This window comes from Engraulis encrasicolus, chromosome 12 (assembly GCF_034702125.1).
Source record: "Engraulis encrasicolus isolate BLACKSEA-1 chromosome 12, IST_EnEncr_1.0, whole genome shotgun sequence".
Classification (NCBI taxonomy): Eukaryota; Metazoa; Chordata; class Actinopteri; order Clupeiformes; family Engraulidae; genus Engraulis; species Engraulis encrasicolus.
In genome coordinates, this window is record NC_085868.1 from 11,745,354 (window position 1) to 11,760,059 (window position 14,706).

The following is a 14,706-nucleotide window of genomic DNA, read 5'->3' on the forward strand; positions in this document are numbered from 1 at the left end:
AAATAACTTCACAGTAGGCTACACTCTAAATGTGTTGGGCTTAATTGAAACGCATGGTTTTAATTGTATTCCGTGTTTTTAAATGGTATGGCTCTCACAAAAATGTGTGTGTGTTTTTTTTTAATTGGCTTTTATGGCTCTCTCCACCAAAAAGGTTCCTGACCCCCCCTGATAGTGTTTCATCATAGAACGGTGTAGCCCAGTGGTTCTCAAACTTTTTGTTTGAAGTACCACCCGAGAAAATATTAAGCTCTCCGAGTACCACCTTGACAACCAACATTACAATATTGCAGCAAAGGCCTTCCATATTCACTTGCCAGTCCATACAGGAGAGCATCAACAGCTACGGTCACATTCAGTGCAAGTTTGTTTTTACATGTCTTGCTTGCCTATTATTCTTAATGTTTTCACATAGCCTATCTGTTCAATGTTACAAAATGTGGGACCAAAGATACATTTTCAACTGCAACAACTTGATCAGCCTTCAAATCAATGCACAAAAAATAAATTCTTCCAAGTACCACCAGAGATGTCTCAAGTACCACCAGTGGTACAAGTACCAAAGTTTGAGTACCACTGGTGTAGCCTAATTGTATAGGGCTTATATGCCTAATGCAGCTCAGTAATAACATTAACCTATGTCAAATCACTGTTCATCTTTTTCTATTTTTTTGCTATTTAATTTTTCATTGACTGTATTTGGAATGAAAGTTACTTGAGCTATTAAAGGCAACGGAAGACAAGACACCATGGGTTTTGTTATTTTATTTGAAAAAAATATTTGTCCACAAAAAGACACACCAAACACATCATTTTCCATTGACCCTATACATTTGTCCAAGTGAAAAGTAGCCTAAAGGAAGTGAAAAGTGGCATATCAAATGATTCAGGCAGATCACAAACAAACAAAGACATTTTTTGGCATTAAGTTATTCTGTGTTTGTACTTGAAACTCTTTGCGCAGCAGAGAGAAATGTTTAAAATAATAAGCTCCTTCATACTGAAGTATTGCAGTAATAAAGAATGCACTGTGCTATGTCACATGTCATTTTTTTACAACGTTTGATAAAAAAGGTCATTTTTAGATAATCATAATGTGTTAATACTCGTCAATAGTGTACTCAAAACCGTCGTCATCAGGCGTGGGCTCTGCCTCAAAGAGTTCTGTCTCAACGGGGCTCTGAGTAGTAAACTCGTTATTATCCTCCTCCTCGAACCACGAATCATACCAGGAGGTGGTGGTCTCTGGCACTGGTTCTGGAGTGGTGGTCGTAGGCGGCATGGTGGTGGTGGTGGTGGTGGGGGCAGCTGGGAACCTGCCCCCTCCTTCCCCCCTCAGCCTCTGCTGCCGTAGCCTGCGCAGACGCATCATGCGAAGTCGGCGGAGGCGCTCACTGTTTTGACTGGACGCCCTCTCTTCTTCCCCGTTGACCCGACCGTTCCCGTTGACCTGGTTGGTGTCCACGCTCTCCGTGGGTCTGGGGGGCGGAGGCTTGGTGATCAGCCGGATGGGCCGGTTGCCGTTGGTGGCCATGATCTGTCGGATGCGGTCCCAGTTGGACTTGGCCAGCTTGAAGCTGCAGGGCGTGGCAAACTTCTCGTAGCCCACCATGCAGAGGCGCGTCTGGGGGGTGTAGCCCTCGGCACGGGCCGTCACCTTGTACTCCCCGGGGTTCAGCAGCCGCCAGTAGTCCCCTGTTGAAGCTGGTTTGGGAGAGGACAACAAAGACCAGTCAATGGTTGTGTGTGTGTGTGTGTGTGTGTGTGTGTGTGTGTGTGTAGTGAGTTCTGTGGTAACACAACACGTCTTCATGTTCTTGGAACTGTTTGCGTTCATGTACAGACCTTCCACAGTCACATGCTTTTTTTCAGTTCATCAGAATTATTGTAAGGCTGTATAGTTTTTGTACTCTTTCAGGGCTCCTTGTAAACTGAAATAATTCAGATGACGTTCAAATAATCTATGTGTAAATTATGTTTAATGTTGCTTTGCTCTCAAGACTGATTTAAATTTATGTTTAGGTGATAACTATTTCCAGTTCCAGCTACAGCTATGTAGGAAATAAAAATAGGTCTACTAGTCGTGACGTCTTCTTCAGGGGTAAGTGTCACCACTGTCATTTTTGCTTTTCATTATCTGAGACAGGGAATTTGCATGCCATGTTATGCAGATATCCGTCATACCTGTCCTCACGGCATGCTTGATGCCTTCCACTGAAATGCTGGCATTTGCGATAGGATTCAGGTTTGCGTCTCTCACCATGCCCTTAATGCCACGGTGGACCTGTGGGCAAGGAAATAATGTTGTAAACATATTTATTTGCTTCTCACTTTTAAATAATATAGTCAATGAGCTGCAACTAAACTGAAGTTCATGTGAGGTTTAGTTGAACATTCCATAAAAAACAGGAACTGATTTTGATCTTCTGACAACATGAACTTCTTTGGTATGAGTGAGTCGGTTGAGGTAATTTCTTCTGATTCTTATCTTATTTTGTTGAGAGTTCAAAAGATTACTGTGTTCTCTGTTGCCATGAGAAACCATTATCAACAAACCTAATTTCTTAATACAAGCAAATATGGCGCAAAACCATCTGTCTTGCCAAGACTGTCTAAACATAACATTGCTCAATTTACCGTAAGTGCAACTTTGTACAAGGATTTCTTATTTACAACACTGGAAACTATGCAGTGATGCAACAATGAATCTACGAAATGACAGCCTTTCAACCAGAGACAGTCCATTGTGTGTTAGAATTAAAAGAGTCTCTGTTTCAACCTTCCTGGATTATTTATTTATTAGTTATTCATGATAAGTTGTCTTACCTGCTCCATGAAGGCCAGAAGAGACTCTCGGTTGTTCTCCCATTCCTGAGGCAGTTCGCTCTCGTGGGGGAACTTGTCACAGCCGAGGAAGACCGAAATCTCAAAGCAGTTGGTGTGCAGATAGCTAAAGTCATTCATGCCTAAAAAACAACAACAAATCATTTGCAACATTAACGTGGCTGGGTTCTTATACGACATAGCAGTACCACATGCAAACTGACTGTATTGATGTAGTAGCACTTTGTCACATTTAAAAATACACAAATAAAGACAGACAGTATAAAAGAATTTGCTTTTGATCCTCGGATAGTTCTTAAGTTCTCAAGCTTGAAATAGTGTAATGTATACCATGATCTTGTTTCAGTTGACCCTTTCATGCAGAGCCAGTATTGTAAGATGGTGTTTATGGTTGTTATGACCACTTGGAAGTAGTATACTTCAGTGTTTTACTTTACTTTACTTTAACCTGTTACATAATACTCTTGGTATTGTCAAAGCAATGTAGGTATGATGTGATATGATGATTTGACTTTTTTCAGTACACAGTGAGTGAGATCACAGACAATCCCATCTTCAACAATAGTCTACCCACGCAGCTTCCCCATACAAGTCAATGGGAATGACGTTTCATTACATTATATGACATCACACTTAGCAGACGCTTTTATCCAAAGCGACTTGCAGTTATTTACAGGGTATTAGTTACAGGCCCTGACGAATTGTGGGATTAGGTGCCTTGCTCACAGACCCTTCAGCCATTGAAGGAGGTGTAGAAACAGATGAGGATGGGATTTGAACCGGCAACCGTCTGATCTTAAGACCACCTCCCTAACCATTATGCCACAGCTGCCCAGAATGTCAAGATTTGCCTCCCCCCGCCCCGCCCACACCTTCCCCTGACTCACTGCCTACAACAGGCTTCCAGCTGGCGTGGTTGATGAACCCCTCGCCTCCAGTGATGTCGTCGGCATGGCAGGAACCGCGCTGGGTCTGGGTCATGGTCAGGTGGCTGTGGGCGTAGGTCATGGCCAGCCAGCGGAACATGCTCTCGTCCGCCGTCTCCTTCAGCGCGCCCTCGTTCTGCCGCTGGATGCGCGCCCACGTCTCCTCGTTCATCTCGTGGTCCATGCCGGGCGGGCGCCGCAGCCGGCCCCCCATGGCCCTGGATGGCCGCTGCATGTTGTAGGGGTAGGTGACGATCTTCTCTCCGCCCTGCAGGTTGGCCCCCAGCACGAAGGGGGTCCGCTCCATCCAGGAGATGATGGCCCGTGTCTCCACTGCCGTCTGAGAGGAGAATGGAAAAGTATTAAATGGTAAATGGACTGTATTTGTATAGCGCCTTTCCACTCCTTCGAGCACTCAAAGCGCTTCAGATTGTATGCCTCACATTCACCCATTCACACACCGGTGGCCGTGGCTGCCACGCAGGGTACCACCCTGCCACCGGGAGCAACTTGGGGTTAAGTATCTTGCTCAAGGACACAACGATGGAGTCTGGCCAAGCAGGGCTCGAACCTGCAATGTTTGGGTTGCCGAACGGCTCCTCTACCACCTGAGCTACCACTGCCCCATTAGTACAGTATCAGTACAGTAATGTACAGTATTATTATTTGACTTTAATCTGTTTCTATGTATTTCGCTGTATCATTATGTCTACGGAATGTTGTGGTCAACTGTTGTGTTTGAATGTGCTTTCACAAATAAAAAAAAGATTTGACTTGATGGACTTTTGGGCACAGTATGCATGAACTTAAAGTAGATATAGGCCACTGCATTGACTTCAATTGTATATACTGTATGAACTTAAATTAACTTACTGGCAATGTCCATTAAACATTTGATATACAATGCCCCTAGAAAATTATTAGAAAGCATTTCTGTAATGGTTAAGATAGTTCTAACAATTGCAGTATTTTGAAAATATCTCAAGTCAGGTGACTATGGTAATAACAAATTTAAACATTTCAAACATCACATTATGGTGTGTCATAATTATAGATTAGCAAAGCAAGAATAAGGTGTACTTAGGTAAAATCAACCATTTACGTTTTATTTTAGTATACACACAGTACCTACCGAGCCATTCAAGCTGTTCTCTGGTATTGGAATGTTGCTGTTGGGCACACGTCGAGGGACCCAGCCTCGGTCCTCAGCACCCCACAGAATGCTATTTAGGTCTGGAAAGTTCTGGAAGATGTCGTAGCCCTCTTCTGTCCAGTGCCCAAGGGCCCAGTTGCCCATCTCAGAACCCTGAGGAGATCAACACACCCAAATTTAAAGGTGGACATAGTAGTAGTATAGTATAATAGTATTTTATATCTGGGCACATTGGCCTCTAAGCATACCATAATTACAACATTAGTCAATTCATGTCATAGCCATCATAGAAGAGCTATACCATTTCATATGGCTTCTGGAGAACTAAATCACTTGCATGTTTATATATACTTTAATGCGTTGTTGTTCTTTTGTTCAAATTTCATTTGTAACTTTTAATGACCCAACTTTGATGAAATGATTTTTATTGAGCAGTGGAACTCAGGAAGAATAGCATCACCACAGCGAATGGGATCCAACAAATAAGCAAATAAATAAACAAATATCATTTTATAGATCCAGCTCATATCCATTAGCAGACAGCATACCATTTCAAAGGCCAGCTCATAAGCATCAGGGTTGAGAGATGGCACCAGGTGAATTCTGGCTTCCTCCACTAGGCGGACTATTCTGGGGTTTTGGTCATTGTACTCTTTACACATGAACTGCATCAACAGCAGGATCAGCTCTCGACCCAAAACTTCGTTTCCATGGAGACCGGCCGTGTAGCGAAATTCAGGTTCACCTGCGGGTGAACGAGAGAGAGGGAGAGAGAGAGAGAGAGAGAGAGAGAGAGAGAGAGAGAGAGAGAGAGAGAGAGAGAGAGAGAGAGACAGAAATGAAGGGCCAATTTCTAATCACATAATCACATTTTGGGTTTAGGATTAAGGCAGAGATATATGGTGGGTGATCAAATATCAAATGTGAACAGTAAACCTGTTTCATGTTCCCCTGGGTTGTCTGAGATCTCCATGGCGTACATCTTGAGACCCTGATGGCTTTTCCCAATGTTGTAAATCCTGGTGATGTTCGGACACTCCTCATTTATAACTTTCATCATCTGCAGGACAGAGGAAATGATTATGTGAGGCACGAAGAAGTAAATTTATGACATCTCACCTCACGAATAACCAGAGACAAACAGACACGGGCGGATCTAGCCATTTTGGAGCCCTAGGCGAAATATAAACATGGAGCCCTCAAAAGTCATTATATAAATATAAAATTCTGCATTTTAGTGCAATTTTCGTGTTTTGTCTCATGTATATTTTTGATCACTTTACATAAGTGACAAATTAAGATCAAGCCTATTTTTGGTATGTTTATTTCGACTGGTGTGACAGTAAGGGACCCTATGGAGGACAAATTTGGTCGGGACCCTAGGTTGTCTAGGTTTGCATAATGGAAAGTCCGCCTCTACACACAGAGACAACCCAGGTCCAGCAAGTCAAAGTGTTGTCATACTGTATATTTGCTCTAGCCTAGTGTTTCTCAACGGGGGTTTCGACCCCAGGGGACGTTGGGGAGCCCTAGGGGGGCGTTGAGAAGGATACAACTGAGTGGGGGCGGGGCTTAGTTCCTATTGCGGGGCATTAGTCTATTTTAGTTTTCAATACTAAGGGGGGCGTTGGCAGGCTTGTGATGATGTCAAGGGGGTGTTGGGAGGCTTATCGTGCCGTCAAGGGGGCGTCTGTTCAAAAAAGGTTGAGAACCACTACTCTAGCCAATTAATTGAACCAGCTGATGCTTTGATATCGTAGAGCAGCTAATGAATTAGTCAAGCACCTGTGTTAAACTCAGAGGTAAACGCAGGTAAACATGGCAGGACTTAATCTTTGTGAATGCAGATGATACATGCATTGTTGTTTTGCACCCAGTCTGCTGATGATGTGTGGGTTGGATATCTCACCTGTCTCATCTCTTTGTAGTTGTGGTGCCTGAAGTCCAGGTCATCTGTGTTGAGAACTTCATTCTCACTCTTGTAGCTCTCTGTTGGAGAAGGTAACATCTTTCATGTAAGCATCACACACATACACACACTCACTGCTGCTGGTGTACTTGATAGACCTTTTTTTAATATTTATTTTTCTTCCAATGCTACTATTACTATGTCAGAACGCTATAAAGGACTTTTAGAAAAAGCACAATAAAATACCTCCTTTTAATGTATGTTCTCTACAAGTCTTCTATTGTCCAGTCTTGCACTTTAAAATTTAAATATTAAATATTTTATTATTCTACTATATAGGAAGTGTGTTTCTGAATCTCTCTCTCTCTTTTGTCTTAAGCCTGCTTAGACTGATTGTGGTTTTCAGTTAGGCCTACCAAAAAAACCCAGAAAGGGATGCAAAATCTTTGCAAAAAATGAGAAAATGCCGCAAAATCTTTGCAAAAAATGAGAAAATGCCGCCACAAAATCAGGCATTTTGACCGCAAAAATCACAAAATCCCAGTGCAAAATCCTGGAGGGACTGTTAAATGTCTGTATGAGCACTGTCTATGTCCATACTGTCTTATGTCCATGTATGAGTACTGTCTATGTCTATACTGTCTATGTCCTTACCTAGATTAGTCTATGTCTGCATGGGAAAGCAAGAAACGTAATTTCAAATTCTTTGTATGACCAGTGCATGTAAAGAAATTGACAATAAAACCAACTTGACTTGACTTGACTTGACTAAGGTGGTTGTCGTACGCAAATACATATGAAGACATCGTATGTGCTCAATATACAATTAACATTTATGTAATGAACCTTTGCAATAATCTCTGTCATTAGTTTGTCATTAATCAATTAATTAATTAATTCCTTCATTCCTTCATTCATTCATTAATTCATCATCTATTAATTCATTAATTCATTCATTCATTCATTCATTCATTCATTCATTCTTTCTTTCTTTCTTTTTTTATTTCATTTGTTCGTTAATTTGCTTTTTTTTCTTTCTTTAAGAAAATAAAAAAATGTGTTCTTACTTGGTAGGGGGCAGCCCATGACCTCTATGCGCATGCACAGGGTGCCGTTCCAGGTCTGAGGCATGATGCGGATGTAGCGGGCCACCACCGGCCAGGCAAACTGAGTTAGCACCGGAGTATCTTTATCCACATTCCCATAGAAGAGCTGAGGAGAGAATGCATGTTAGACAGGGTACCAATACGATGTGTATATGAGACAATGGTGACGTTCTGACTGATACATACTAACGTCCTATAAAACTGTGTGAAAACTTTGGAAAAAGACTGAGGCACAAATTGGATAAACGCCAGAAATACACAATTATGACTAAACACATATAGAGTTCGGTCATTTTTGTAAGCTCACCCATTCCGCATAGCCATCATGAAGTACTGTCCATTCCCGAGTATCATTACTGAAGGACACATAGTATGAAGACACAAAATCTTCACTGGAAGAAAAAGAGAAAACAGTTATATATGTGTCACTGCTCAAGTCACAGACTGCAGAAAAAACACTTAATGTTGACTTGTGATAGGTCACAAAAATCATATTGGTATTTATTTTTAAGTATAGCTTATATATATATATTTTAGTATAGCTTATAAATGTGCTACCAGAATGCCAAGGACAGTCATAGTGCATTACTAAAGGCCCTCTATTATTTCATGGGAGAGTAATATTCTGGTAATTAAATTAACCTATGAAAGACTACTACAGTGTGCCACTGGTGGTACGGCGTGCATTACTACATAGGACTATGTAATGTAGAGCTCCAATAAAGTCTTCTTCACAGTAGTAAAACAACCAAGCACAGACTAGAGGCAAGTGAGTCCTTACTGTATTTCAGAGCTGCGTCCCTGTGTGATGACACCAGTGAACTCCATCTCCTTCCGGGCGTCCAGCTGGAACCAGTGCTGCTTCTCATCCAGGCCAGCGCACCAGGCCCCACCGTACGGGGTGTCCTCCTCATCACTCAGGCCCTTTGGACAGAGCACAAGCAAATACACACACACGCACGCGCACACAAGCATGCACGCATGTGTACACACACGCACGCACACACACGCACACACACGCGCGCGCGCGCACACACACACACACACACACACACACACACACACACACAGTCAGTAGCCAAACTTTATAATGAGCAGATGACCACAATGACAATCATAACCATATCCTTTGCTTGTGGGTCATACAGTAATCATAGTGAACCACTGACCAGAAAAACCCTCAAGCATTTCAATTAGTCTTCCTTTTGAACAGCAAGTTTGTCAGTTTTGGATGACATTTGTATTATGCAGCATTTTTCAAGAAGACTCCCATTGGACCTAAAGTAAAAGATATGGAAACTTGAAGTAACATGTATGTGGGTCAAAGACGTGCAAAATGGCATTGTCATTCAGTGTAACGGATACTTTCTGCTGACTGTTAAGGTAAAAAAACATGATTTTTAAATTGTTTCAAGTGAATGGATGACAGCCGAGGCTTTCATGAATTCACTGGAAAAAAATAAAATAAAAAGAGTCATGTTTTTTACAGTTACAGTCAGCAGAAGGTATCCATGATTACACTGAATGAAAATGCCATTTTGCACGTCTTTGACCCATGTAATATGTCAAAAACCAGCTTCAGAAGTCAAAACCCCTGACAGACTTTCTGTCCAGCAAGTTACTTCACTGAGTAACTGGTCTACCTGTCTTGTGTACTCAGCTGATTCACAGCTGATTGGATCAAATTTGTGGCAGGGTTTTTACTTTCCAAACCCAGGCTTGACACCTCTTTGGCCGAGGAGTAATGTGGCAAACCTGCATATTGAGGCGACATCAGACTGAAGAGCTCTTTTCCAAAATGAGATATATCCATTTTATAGAATGTTGGGAAATTGACATTTTTGTATTGGGCATTCCATTGAAATGCATTGCATTTTTATAGAGGTGTAAAAGTATGTTCTCAAAATATTTGAATGGCAAGAATTCACACATAGATGATAGGACATCTTAACAGTCAATTCCAATATTAAAATGCAAAAAGTCAAAAATGGTGGATATAGCGTTTTGGAAAAGAGCTCTAGCAGAGAAGCCATAATGTGCACACACACAGAGTGAGTAGCCAAACTTTATCATGAGCAGGCCCTGCCGAGACGGTAGGGCACTGGGTTGCTATGCCAGCAACACGGGTTCAATTCCGACCCGGGTCATTTGCTGATCCTCCCCCATCTCTCTCTCCCATTCACTTCCTGTCACCATCTTCAACTGTTCTATCAAATGAAGGCAAAAAGTCCTAAAATATATAAATACAGTATATATAAAACAAAACTTTATCACGAGCAGATGATTGAAGCACAACGAGAACCATAACCATAACCACAGAACCGTAAAACCATGTCCTGGCTCTGTGGGTTACACAATAACCATAGTGAACCACTGACCAAAAACAAACAAACCCCAAAGCATCAGTAACTTGGCTTGTGACTATCTCCAAAATGTGAAGGTCCAAAAAGAAGGTTCCTTGTTGAAAGTGGTAGTCAGAATGATCCGAGGCACACTGATCTTAGTGAAAACAGTTAAAAATCCTTAATTTTAATGGATAACGCCTATGCGTTTCGACTACAGTCTTCATCAGGGCAAAAAAAAAACTTTCTGAAGAGCACCTGATTCTTTTACAAACAATTGACCCAACGCAGCACTCTCCTTTTCCTCTTTTTTAAACCCCAAAGCATTTCGGTTGGTCTATGTAGGTTACATATTGGTCTATGCACTTTTTTCGTCGGTTTCTTTCTTTTTTTAAAGTATATTTTTATGGTCTTTTATGCCTTTATTTGATAGGACAGTCTGAGATGGTGACAGGAAGCGAGTGGGACAGAGAGACGGGGTGGGATCTGGAAATGACCCTGGCAGGACTCGAACCGGGGACCCCGTGGGGATGCAAGCCCAAATGTGGGGGGCTTAGCGTGCTGCGCCACAGTGCCTCCTTTTGCGTCAGTCTCTAAGCATTGGGTGCCATCTATATTCATATCTAGCCCTCTACTGTACTTTGTGCACTATGTATGTGAGTCATGTGACCAACCTGCATATTGAGGCGTCCTCTCTGGGCAGAGAAGCCGTAATGGGCATTGGAGGAGGCAGACAGCTGATCATCCTCTACCCTGTGAGACTCCACACCCAGTGGAGGACATTCTAGGGAGAGGGAAAAAACAGAAGAAAAAAGTAAGAAGAATTAAAAAAAAGCAACATTTTTTATTTATTACTATACCTTTATTTCGATAGGGCAGTCTGAGATGGTGACAGGAAGTGAGTGGGACAGAGAGATGGGGGAGGAGCGGGACATGACCACAGGCCAGAATCGAACCTGGGTCCCCGGCATAGCAATGCAGTAGCAGGGCTCCGCCCTACTGGTGACGCAACGCCTTCGGCTCAGCTACACACAGTAGGGCCAAGAGCTTGCTCAATGCCACTACAGCGGGAACTCCACCCACTTTGTCTGGAACCAATCAACTGAGCATTTCCAACCGTCCTGGATAGAGGCAAGTTCAAGGCAGTGACGCGGTTTAAGCAGAGACATTCTATTGGGCTAAGAAATGTTTGGTTTAAACTTTGGCACATCCCTCAACCAGTAGCAAGCCGAAGGAGGCGGGTTAACCAGGCCATGGAAACAAAGTTCTCCCTGTATGGAAATGCTAATCGTTATAGTCCTAGTCAGACCAGAGTCGCGGTAGTGATCTGAAGTCTATGAAAATCAGGCAAGCAATGCAGTGCCCTACCGTGTGAGGCACGTTAGGGCCGTACAAAGATATTAGAATGAAAAACATGATATTGCAGTACTGGTAATTAAAGATATTGACTGTAAGTATTGACATCGAACGCTCCTCATTATGTTTTATCAGCACATGTGCACTTTTTTGTAATAGGTAGTAAAAAGGCTATGCTTTCTGTCAAAGGGTTGACAAGCACTGAATACTCCTCTTTTGTACTATGAACACAAACCATGATTTTCCTCTGCAATGTAGGCCTATATTGAACCCTTTACAACAGACCCCACCTTTTCTAGGTCCCCTGAAATATGACTTAATTATATTGCAAATGTAATTTTAATTTAATTACTAATTTCTAAGACTCCATTACAAAACATGTCATATTTCAAAGTTGCATAAGGCTCCACAGCCCTGCATTAGCTTGAGGCCCTCTCCATTTTCCTTCTCCAGGAAAACTAGAACATGGCAGAGGGGGTAGTTGAGCCGGACCCAGAAACAGCTTGGAAGCATGAGCCAAATGTGAGTCAGCGTTGTTCCAAAAAACTGACTTGTGGTTCGCGCTTCAAGTCCAGTAATCTAATCCAGTGTCTCGTAGGCTAGTGGAAAATACAAATGTTTCTCTATTGGAGCATGTTCTGAACTGTCCTGCAAATTCTTTGCAACACATTTTGTTTGTCCTATTTTGTCACATTTCTTCTCTCTTTAACAAATGCACTTTTCTCCAAGTAAACTTATTCAGAGTTGAATACCATATTGCTGAAATTCCAAATCCTGAGGAAAATAAATGACTGTTAATTTATTGGCAGAAGGAGTCAGTGGAGTTGCCGAGGAGCGAGAGGACCTAGTTTGCTGAAAAATGAGGGAAAGAACATACAACCATTAGTAAGGATAAAAACACATGGCCTTTAGCCATTTTAAAGAGCCTTACTTTTGGGTTCGACGTAGACGGGGGTCTGCTTTCTTCTCTCCTCTTCCTCCTCCTCCCACTGTTTCCTCTGTTTTTCAGCTGAAAAAGAGACAGAGAGCGAGAGAGAGAGAGAGAGAGAGAGAGAGAGAGAGAGAGAGAGAGAGAGAGAGAGAGAGAGAGAGAGAGATGTAATGGTTGTTGTTGTCATGGCGATGCACACTCACAGTATGTCTCCACATAAATCTCATTTTCAGTCAAAAACACATTGCTTGGGGAGCATGCTAATGCTAATACTAGACTATGGGGATCCAGGTTCGAATCTGGCCTGGGTCATTTCCCAACCCTTCCCCAACTCTTTCTCTCTCTCTACCATCCCTTTCCTGCTTCTCTTTACGATCCTATCACAACGTAGAAATACCCAAAAACAAATAATAAAACAAATAACAGGACAAATATTTAATGTAAAACAGCACTCACATTGTAATGCTTAATATGGAGACAAAGTTCTAGATAACCATGCTCTTACACACACAAGGTATTTACATTATTGTAACATGCACTGCAAAAACGATCAAGATTAAAATCAGATATGAAAGAATGTATCCCCTTATATATACAATATTCTCTTCCACAGCAGCTGAACTAGATTGCTATTCATTTCCTCTGTCTTACATTTTTAGTCTTAATTTAAGCCCTAAAAACAAGGGGACCACTTCCTCTGTCCCAGCACCCAAGCACAGAACTTCCAGCCAAGCCGTTCCCCTTAAATCAGTCGGGACCTCCAGCTAACCTCTCGTTTCCCGTAGCTCCCATGTGACCAATCCGTCCACATCCCTCCGTTGGTCACCCACTTTGACCTGATTCTAAGTCTGCACTCCCTCATTTCAGCCCAGCTCTGAGCCCAACACCTTTTCCCACCAGGCAGCAATGTGATTCCCAACATACTACGCAGTGAATTGTGCTGCAGCATTAGTTCAGTGTTAGTTCCTTTGGGATCAATAAAATTTACCCAACTCTACTCTACACCTAGAGAGAAGGAACAACACTACGGATGTTATAATCAACTCACTGAGTGTTGAATTAAAACTGGAGAGTTGACTATGTATGTCTACGTATGTCGCAAAACAACAACAAAGTACCGTATCTTTGCACAGTTTGCAACTATGGTTTTGGGACCCACACATCAGAGACACCAGGACTGTGTCAACAAAGCACACAGCGCTATGTGGTCTCTAAGCGACAATACAGCCCATGATGAGCTATGGGAGCCATGAAATGACGGTGCAGAGATGGTGGCCCCACAATGAGACAGGCCAGGGTTTGTTTCTGAAGAGCAGGGTGAGACAGGGATCCACTCAAGGTGTACTTATGATAGACATAAAAAGAAGAAGCGTGCCATTTAGTGATTTGAAAGTCTTTGTTGTCGTCTGACGGATGGATTTAAAAGTGATTTAAAACAAACCTCTCTCCTCCTTCTCCTTCCGAGCCTTCTCTTCCTCCTCTGCCTCTTTCTTTGCTGCCACTGTTCCCACGAAGCAGGAAAAAAACACATGTAAATTTCTCAATAGGAATAAAATATATATCCATGCAACATATTGTCTTTTGTGGTGTTTGACTTGATATGATCGAACTAGATAGAAGAGGGTGTTAAAGGTGTCACATACGGTCAACGTAGTCGTACTCTTCATACCAAGGCACAACAACAGTTGGGGCGCCCTCCTCTAGAGACAGAAAACAACAGTAAATGCTTGAAAAACATTCAGAAACAGCTCAAGAATAGTCATTGGTCTAAAGTTTGAAGTATGCTAACCCAAGGACATGTATGTATACTTAAGCTGTGGACTACTTATTTGTACCAGCTAATATTGGAATATGTATATCTGATACGCAACTTTTTGTTTTATTTGTTAAATAAGAATGGTGATGTATTGATGCACTGTATGACTATGGAAATCAAAATAAAAAGAAGTTCCACAAAAAAAAGAATAGTCATTGGTCAGTCATTTTAGGAACATCCATGCTGTCATGACAACAGGTTATAACAATCTTAATTTTTAATGATCAAATGCAAATTAAATATTTGCACATTACAGGCTGGTTACATCAAACACACTCATTTTGAATACTTGATGTGTAAAAGAGTGCTTTTTGTGAGATTAT

At 42.0% G+C, this 14,706-nt stretch overlaps 1 protein-coding gene across 1 annotated transcript in view; it reads right to left on the minus strand.

Annotated features, from left to right (window-relative positions):
- Nucleotides 1–729: 729 nt before the first annotated feature.
- aebp1a (AE binding protein 1a) overlaps nt 730–14,706 on the minus strand; it is a 25,417-nt gene continuing 11,440 nt past the window's right edge. The window contains exons 7-21 of the mRNA XM_063211642.1: nt 14,211–14,267; nt 14,009–14,068; nt 12,568–12,645; nt 10,955–11,064; nt 8,720–8,862; nt 8,246–8,330; nt 7,900–8,044; nt 6,833–6,912; nt 5,860–5,983; nt 5,472–5,668; nt 4,903–5,076; nt 3,732–4,110; nt 2,827–2,966; nt 2,185–2,284; nt 730–1,704 (exon numbers count right to left, since the gene is read on the minus strand). Of these exons, the coding sequence (XP_063067712.1) occupies nt 1,100–1,704; nt 2,185–2,284; nt 2,827–2,966; nt 3,732–4,110; nt 4,903–5,076; nt 5,472–5,668; nt 5,860–5,983; nt 6,833–6,912; nt 7,900–8,044; nt 8,246–8,330; nt 8,720–8,862; nt 10,955–11,064; nt 12,568–12,645; nt 14,009–14,068; nt 14,211–14,267 (2,477 nt within the window). The 3' untranslated portion in view covers nt 730–1,099. The remainder of the gene's footprint in view (nt 1,705–2,184; nt 2,285–2,826; nt 2,967–3,731; nt 4,111–4,902; nt 5,077–5,471; nt 5,669–5,859; nt 5,984–6,832; nt 6,913–7,899; nt 8,045–8,245; nt 8,331–8,719; nt 8,863–10,954; nt 11,065–12,567; nt 12,646–14,008; nt 14,069–14,210; nt 14,268–14,706) is intronic.